Source organism: Phyllopteryx taeniolatus, chromosome 15 (assembly GCF_024500385.1).
Source record: "Phyllopteryx taeniolatus isolate TA_2022b chromosome 15, UOR_Ptae_1.2, whole genome shotgun sequence".
NCBI classification, from domain to species: Eukaryota; Metazoa; Chordata; class Actinopteri; order Syngnathiformes; family Syngnathidae; genus Phyllopteryx; species Phyllopteryx taeniolatus.
Genome location: NC_084516.1, coordinates 22624693 through 22633722, shown reverse-complemented (window position 1 = coordinate 22633722; position 9030 = coordinate 22624693). Strand labels below are relative to the sequence as shown.

At 43.9% G+C, this 9030-nt stretch overlaps 1 protein-coding gene across 4 annotated transcripts in view; it reads right to left on the bottom strand.

Moving 5' to 3' along the window:
* Positions 1 to 6597, bottom strand: part of lmnb1 (lamin B1) — a 48159-nt gene extending 41562 nt beyond the window's left edge. For all 4 annotated transcript variants that reach the window (XR_009784602.1, XM_061748021.1, XM_061748019.1 and 1 more), the window contains exons 1-3: positions 6119 to 6597; positions 5184 to 5340; positions 4879 to 5004 (exon numbers count right to left, since the gene is read on the bottom strand). Coding sequence is in view for 3 of the 4 variants with exons in the window: in XM_061748021.1 (XP_061604005.1) it covers positions 4879 to 5004; positions 5184 to 5340; positions 6119 to 6456 (621 nt within the window). In the remaining variant the exon portion in view is untranslated. The remainder of the gene's footprint in view (positions 1 to 4878; positions 5005 to 5183; positions 5341 to 6118) is intronic.
* Positions 6598 to 9030: the final 2433 nt, after the last annotated feature.

The following is a 9030-nucleotide window of genomic DNA, read 5'->3' as shown; positions in this document are numbered from 1 at the left end:
TGCTCGCAGATACTAACTTCTAGTCTAGCCTCCACTACTCTTTCCCATAACTTCATTGTGTGGCACATCAACTTTATTCCTCTACAGTTCCCACAGCTCTCCACATCACCCTTGTTCTTAAAAATGGGCACCAGCACACTTTTCTTCCATTCCTCAGGCATCTTCTCACACGCTAGAATTCTATTGAACAAGCTGGTCAAAAACTCCACAGCCACCTCTCCTAGATGCTTCCATACCTCCACAGGAATGTCATTAGAACAAACTGCTTTTCCATTTTTCATCCTCTTTAATGCCTTTCTAACTTCCCCCTTACTAATCATTGCCACTTCCTGGTCCACCACACTTGCCTCTTCTACTCTCCATTCTCTCTCATTTTCCTCATTCATCAACTCCTCGAAGTATTCTTTCCATCTAGCTAGCACACTGCTAGCACCAGTCAACATATTTCCATCTCTATCCTTAATCACCATAACCTGCTGCACATCCTTCCCATCTCTACCTGGCCCGCCTGTATAGATCATTTTCTCCTACTTTAGTGTCCAACCCGGCATAAATGTCATCATATGCCTCGTTTGGCCTTTGCCACCGCTTCCTTTGCCCTGTGTCGCATCTCAATGTATTCCTTTCGCCTCTCCTCCGACCTCTCCTTCTTAGCTAACCTTTTTCCTTGTATTATTTCCTGTACTGTGAGGTTCCACCAGCAAGTCTCCTCCTCTCCTTTCCTGCCAGAGGATACACCAAGTACTCTCCTGCCTGCCTCTCTGATCACCTTGGCTGCAGTGGTCCAGTCTTCCGGAAGCTCTTCCTGTCCACCGAGAGCCTGTCTCACCCTCTTCCTGAAAAACTGCACAACACTCGTCCTGTCTCAGCTTCCACCACATGGTTCTCTTCTCTGCCTCTGTCTTCCTTATCTTCCTCCCCACCACCAGAGTCATCTTACACACCACCATCCTATGCTGTCTAGCCACACACTCCCTACCACAACCTTACAGTCGGTAACCTCCTTCAGATTACATCGTCTGCACAAAATGTAATTCACCTGCGTACCTCCGCTCTTTTAGGTCACCCTTTGTTCCTGCCTTTTCTGGAAAAAAAGGGTTCACTACAGCCATTTGCGTCCTTGTTGAAAAGTCTACCACCATCTGTCCCTCCAAGTTTCTTTCCTGGATGCCGTATTTACCCATCACTTCTTCATCACCCCTAGTTCCTTCACCAACATGTCCATTACAATCTGCACCAATCACGACTCTCTCTCTGTCTGGGATGCTCAGAACTACTTCGTCTAGCTCCTTCCAGAATTTCTTTTTCACCTCTAGGTCACATCCTACTTGTGGGGCGTAGCCGCTAATCACATTACACATAACACCCTCAATTTGAAGTTTCAGCCTTATCACAACGATCTGATACTCTTTTCACCTCCAAGATATTCTTAGCCAACTCTTTTAAAATAACCCCGACTCCATTTCTCTTCCCATCTACACGATGGTAAAATAATTTAAACCCTGCCCCTAAACTTCTAGCCTTACTGCCTTTCCACCTGGTCTCCTGGACACACAATATATCAACCTTTCTCCTAATCATCATGTCAACCAACTCCCGAGATTTTCCTGTCATAGTCCCAACATTCAAAGTCCCCACATTCAGTTCTAGGGTCTGTGCTTTCCTCTTCTCTTTCTGCCAAAGAACCCGCTTTCCACCTCTTCTTCTTCTTCGACTTCGACCCACAGTAGCTGAATTTCCAACGGCGCCCTGCAGGTTGACGGAGCCGGTGGTGGACGTTGTTAACCCGGGCCACGACCGATCCGGTATGGAATTCTTTGGATGAACGCTCATATTTGTTTAGGAAAGTTTTAAGCCGGATGCCCTTCCTGCATTTATCCGGGCTTGGGACCGGCCTACAGTTTGCACTGGCTTGTGCCGCCCATAGGGCTGCATTAGTTGACCACAGAACAAAAGCTGCTTTAAGCCTGCCGCACACTGCGCGACATGGTCGAACCCACTGGACCGGACCATTGTGTGGAGTTGCCGACCCACTCCCGCACATGAGCGATTCACAAGTGGATGACTGGCAAGCCTGTAATCAGTATCTTGTACTTCATCACATTCCTTAAAGCATAAAAAGATAGATTAATAGTTAAGGAAGAAGCTGGCTGGTGAAGAGAGACGGTGTTGGTGAGAATAAAAGCGAGAGTATGAATATTTGAAAGGAGCCTCACTGGCTCCATTCGTTTGAACGTACCCACCGTGTACGTACGCTCGCGTACATTCTGGTCACAAGCTTTGCTTTTTCATCCACAGGTACATTATACATTATGAATCTAGTTTATTGACGTAAAATAATATTTGATGCTTTATATACTTTTGATATGTCTTGCTCAGACGTGGCTCGCTAAACCCAGAAATGTGTCTTTCCCGTGAGGGAAATCTTATCTGCTGCAACGTTAAGACGGCAATTCAAATTTTGTGGCAGACTGACCGGCCAATCACGGAAACACACAGTTCACTCCAGTCGGGTTCAGCGGCGTCGCTCGTCGCCCGGCAGCCTTTAGACGCCATGATTGTGAAAGTGACAAAGAAACGCCTCCATCTGTCGGCCAATCAGATGACAGTTATGTCACGGCCATCCTCGGCCTGTGTTTTAGAACCAGGTCAGAGGAGGTTCTGAAAAGCGGTGCCTTGAAAAAGTGTAATAGAGAAATGACCAACCACATGAGGCAGGGCGAGGCTGGTTGGAGGTAGAACCGGTACAATGGACAAGGGGCATTACTTGCGAAAGCAGTCCTATACGGACCCACACCTATAGCCCAAAAAGAAAGGCTGTAATTTGATACATACATGTGCTTCTATTTTAAAGGTCCCATATTTTGGCTATTTAGACCTCCATAGAGTGACTCTCTAACATGGAACTAGTTTAAAAGTGTCAATTTTCATTTAAAAAAAACCATTTTGTCATACAAGTGTCCAGAAAACCCCTCTGACAGTGACTTCTGTTTGACCCAGTTTTGCATCCACTTTGTCCATATTTGGCTAAGACCGCCCCCTTTCCTCTGATTGGTTGCGGAGAGGTAGGCTGAGATTTTCGCTAGTGACGTAGATAAGCCCGAGAAATTCCAATGACCTGATTTCAGGCCTCTCTGCAGAAAAACGTCGAACTCAGGAATGTGTTGACAATTTTCATATTTCACGTTTACTGACGCACCATAGAGCCAATATAACTGCCAAATACGAGAAAAAGTTGGTTTGGTAAAATATGGGACATTTAAGCAGTGCAGCATTACAGGCTCTACGCTACTGACGAAACGTCCAGACCAATCACATGCAAGTTAAGCCATCCCACATGACCTTATTCCGCCAATCAAGTCTGGATCTCAGGCAGATCACTGACCGTGCAGAGAGCAGGGAGAGAGATAGGGAGTCAGCGTGGAAGTTGAGTTAAAGACAATGACCAATACAGGAAGAGTAAATTTGGAACAAAAGGCACCCCCCCCCCCTTAAAATTACAATTAAAAAAAATATATCTTTATAATCGTGATTTGTTCCAAAAATTTATATTTGTATAAATCATTGATTTTAGTTATTTGTTTTACGTCAATGTTGTTGCAGTTAAAAATAAATAAATAAATTAAGCATTATTTCTGTTATTTGTTTTAGTGTTTTTCAAAAAAAAAAAAAAAAAAATTAAAAAAAAACCACATTCTGATAAGCATACCGTTATAGTACTGGATAGATAAGCATTATTAAGAGTAGTAGTATAAATAAAATCTTTTTTTAGGTGGTACTTGGTGTAAAAAGTAGGCTTTACAACACGATCAGGATTTTTGGGGCCGATCACCGAGTTTCAAAAAACGATAACCAATCACCGATCCGAGCAATGTGTCTATTTAACTGGCCTGTTCATTTACTGTATACACTTGTGTACTTAATACCTCCAAAAATTATATTTACAATAAATAATGTATCTTTGTTCCTCTATTTATGGGAGTGAGGCACAGTGACAGACAGAACAAATGAACGGTCTTCTATTCGAGGGCAGGAAGTACATACAGTAATTAATGTATCCACTTTTTGTGACATTCTTGTTTGTCGGTGTGCCGTGAGATTTTTCAATTGTAAAATATGTTCCTTGGCTCCATAAAGGTTAGAAATCACTGCTCTGGTCAGGTCATGTATTCTCATCAGTAAGGTGTTTGACCTTACAACATTACAACATGACAGAAATAATGGGTGCTAACTTCCTGTAATTACTTTATTGTAATTAAATTACTTCAACCACACCGAAACTTTTGAGCATAATTCGACAGAACGGCGGCATGTTTACGCACAACCGTTAGCGCTAGCACTCGCTTGCTAGGCTACATAACGTTTTTGTTGCCTGCTTGCGAGTCGTATCGTATTTAAAAGTACGTGAACATACCTCAAGCAATCCTTAAACGAACGTCCTCTCCTGTCCTGAGCACCGGTGACCACCGACACTCGTTTTCCCCCATTTTGTTCTTATAATACAGTCGGCGCGATCCACTCGTGTGGCAGTCGCCACGGTAACGAGTGTATCCGGTCGCATTTGAGTTGACAAGTGTTGTTTGTTCCACACCGCTGACGTTTTTTTTTTTTGTTTTAAATAACTTTATTGGCCGTCAGATAAATGTACAGTACTACGTCAAAAGATATAAATAAACCGGCTATTGGATTCAAATATACTGTGCACGATTGTGACACGGAGTCAGTCAATGTCTTTTGCGGAGCCGATCGATCGGCAAATTATGACATTAAAGCCGATCAGCATAAAATGCTAATTATCGGCCAATGCCGATCAGGTCGATAAAACAGACAGATGATTGCATAACCTCACATACCGCTTCCGCGCAATGACATTCTCACCTCCTGGTGCATGGTCTTACGAAAGTCCATCTCCTCTGTCAGACTCTGGTGGCGGTTTTCTAAATCCACACGCAGGAGCATCTCATCAGCAAGGTGCTTCTTGGTTTGAGCAAGACCAGAATTCAACTGACAACGAAAGTGAACAGAGGTTTCTTGTAAGCATCCATAAAAAAAAAGAAACAAATAACAAAATAAATGACGTAAAACGTGTTAAAGTCAATGACTCTGAACAAAACAGGTGACGTTTTTTTTTGTTTTTTTAGTATTTAACCCTTGTAAATGCTAAAAGGAAAACTGATTTTAACCTTGTGTATTTGTTCTTGCAGGTCGACCATGGTGGCCTCCAAGGTGGTCTTTTCAGACAAGGATGTAGCAAGCATGGAATCTTTTGCATTGAGCTTAGCTTCCAAGTCCTTCAACTGGGTGTGACCTTCTGCTGCCTCCGAGTCCTTTTTATGGTAGCTGGATTAAAAAATGAAGAAATAAAACGGCTACATTGGATGACAAGAGATAAGGTCACAAAAAGCAGTTCATTCACCGACCATTGCCAAAAGATTGGATTATCGGTTGGAAACTTTTGAAATGTGTTTTTATGCGTCTTTTCCGTTATTGATCAAATTATATTAAAAGGACCCTCAAATGTTATTTGTCCGCACTTTTGTTGTATCATTGTATAAATGACAAAGGCTCTCTCAACTATTCTTATTTAGTAACCAGATTTGTGCATGTAAAGCAGCATACTGTTTTGTTTTTTTTTATTTAAAAAAAAAAAAAAAAAAGTGAAAAGTATAAAACTGGTATCATGTTATATGATTGCGTATAAGAAACATAACTTGACAGTAATAATGACTTTTACACCTGCATGCTAATTTCCTACCGCTATTCATTTTAAATGGTGAATACAGTATTCTCAATACTCGCAATTTTCCTGGCTTGCGATTTAAAAAATATTGACAATATCAAAGCACACACACGTTTATACAACGTTATGTGCTCCGTTGCCACCATTTGACATGAAGGCGACATGTGACACAAAGGTTTTCTTCCTAAACGTAACACACGTCACTTGAGCTGTTATGTTTTTTTTTTTTTTTTTTTTTTTTTTTCTAGGATCAGCAAATGTTTGGACAAATCAGTTGCCTTCAATGGAAAAAAAAAAATATATATATATATATTTTTTTTTTACTTTACATATGTCCAAAGACTTCTCCCTTTTCAAGCGCACGTGTTCCACGCTTACCCGTGTAAAAGTTGCTCATAGTCGCATTTGAGTTTCCCCAGCTCAATTTGCAGCCAGGCCCGATCTTTGGAGGACTCGTCCAAACACCTTCTGGCATCGGCAAGCTCGCCGTCATACAAGGCTTTCAGCCCACATAACTCCCGGCTTCTCACCGCTTCCTCCTCAAATATTTTCACATTGAGGGTGTCTTTTTCGGACTCCACATTTCGGACTCTTTCAATGTACACGGCCAGCCGGTCGTTGAGATTTCGGAGCTGCTGCTTCTCTTGCAGTCTGGTTATTGTGTTGGGGCTGCACGTGCTTCTCTTGCCAGTCGGCGGTGCCGTTACGCTTGTCATTGTACAATTGGAACTATTCTTCGACAGCCATGAATGTAGTGGTTTCTATGGCACCCCGAGCACTAATCACGTGAATGTTGTGTCTTCCCTCGACTGAATGAAAGCGGAGCGGCTCGGCAAGATGGCGGCTCGTGGACTCCTGACGTTCAGCAGAACTAGCCAATCGCAGAGCTCGACGTTCAGTACAACTAGCCAATCGCAGAGCTCGACGTTCAGTATGACTAGCCAATCGCCTTGATCCGGACAGGAAGTTGCTCGTCCCCTGCCTTTTGTGATGACGCCTCTGCTTACTTTTGAAAAGTAAAAAGACCAGATATTACTTTGGAACGGTTGTTGTAACCCTGTTGAAAATGTTCAATTTCAATTACTTTGTGAAAGTAATAGAACTGATTAGAACGATCTAGTCAAAAAGCCTCCTCCCCAACATTGGTCCTTCGAGCCGGATGCAGTATTCAGGATGGAGCCTGAAAATGACAGACATCTTGATGTGAGGCCGAGACGCCAGATACACCCACCACCGTGCCCAGTCACAGCGGATCTTGTCTACGCCACACCTGACAGGTAGACTGTGTAGCGGACATGCTCCCCGCAAACGAAGATGACACAGGGGCTCCCCACGGTTTGAAAAACTGCCTTCTTCCAAGCGGCCCTGCTGTGAGACTGCCCCCAAGGGGATGCCTCGTGGGCCCTAAACAAATTAACATCTACCCTCGAAGTCTGAACTCCCAAGCATCAAAGGCCAGACGTTTCCACCGAACCGCCCGTCTGTGAAAAGGAACAATTCCTGGGACAAGGCGACACCCGCTGGTGTCGAGAGAAACTACAGGCAGTTGATTTGCCAAAACGAAGGTATAACCATTCCAGAGGTTGAGGTTATTTTATATTAATATATGATTGTAAACCCATTTCATCAAATTTGTCGACAAGATTCAAGCTGAAGGGTGTGGTCTTCTCCGTCCCTCTTCGACACGCCCCTGGAGTACTTAACCCTGGCGCTCGTGTTTTTTTTTCTCTCCTCTTGTCTTGCTGGCAGCTCGCCAGCCAGGCTGGCCGTGGGCCACCCCTCCCCCTTTTTCCCGTTCTTTATTCGGCCACACGGCTCAGTAAGAGCGACACACGAACTTTAGTCCAACACACGATGTTATAGTTCCCTCTTCATACGCCTATTTTCCTTCTTTTGATCATTATTAGTGTTATTTCTTTCGTTAGTTAGACCCCCTTTGTGTGTTTCCCTCGAGATCCCTTGTAGATGTCATTAAATAGACTATAAAATTCCACTCGGTTGGATTTTGTGTGTTCTGAGTTTAAGTAAGCTTCTGTCATCTAGAACTCAGAATTTCATAAAGTGTAGCAACCTTCAGTTTACGAGATTGATAAAAGGTTTCTCGTCACTTTTCCTAAATTTGATCCGCATAAAAAGTGACGGGGTTCCCGTTTAATAGGTAAAATTAGTTTGATTTTAATAAGTAAACTTAAAATTACGGTAAACCGGAAGTAACACAAGCGTCGCTTCCGGCTCATTCTTTTTTCCTAAATTCATTACATTTTTATTTGACTAATGTACGCTAAAACTGTCATATGCACAGGATGGACCAGTTCAGACATCTCAATGTCACCGGGAAAGAACCAATGGAGATGCTGCTCAGTATGGAGCCCCTCAGCTAGCCTCAAGCTTCACCAGGTGGAGAGATGTGGATTAGGACATCCTACTCGCAACTGTTCCTGTTGCATACTTGCAGACTCCATCCCCAGACTCAAGGTATTACCTGAACCTCAGAACCTTTCAAGAAGAGAAACCCTGCCCTGCGAGAGACACATGAGGCACTACAGGCCGGCTTAAAGGAGCTGAACAGAGCTCACAGTGACCTCAAAGAGCTAGTAGATGTGGCTCACTCCCTACGAATAGGCATAAGTCAAGTTAGCATTCCTTTACCACCTTGTCCTGGCACCCATTCATATCCTGCCGGGGTCGCCAACGAAACGAGCAGCTCTGTTGTCACCGATCCTGAGGAAGAGGAAGGTTTGTCCGATCCTTCACCATGGTCTGAACCTGAGGAAGACCTACATACAAATCTCATTGTCCTTAAGGTGGAAGATCAGCAGTCCCTTCTTCACCCCGTTCCCTTAGACCTAAAGCCTGAGGTCTACAGGACTCAGCCACGACTGTCAGAGCTCTCACATTCCCAGCCCTCCGTCTTGAGACACAAGACCCCCTATTTTCCTACTGCTCACCCCTGACAGTTACCCCTTCAATCAGGAGTACCTGGAGCAGGTCCAACATCTCGTTACGTGCCGCCTTCCGAGCCAGCCACACCTTATGTGCTGCCTCCTGTCCCAGAGCCAGTATACAGAGGACCACAACCGACTAATAGACCATCTTAAGGTAGAGGAAGCTAAGATAATATCTGATGCTTATCTTAACTCGCCAACCCCCTACACAGACACCATGGCAGCCATCCATGACAAATTTGGTCAACCCCATCAGTTTGCCCTAAAGAAGATATCTAGCGTCCTGGATGGTCCAGAGGTTAGACGGGGGATCAAATGTCGTTCCAGAGATTTACCCTCCAGATT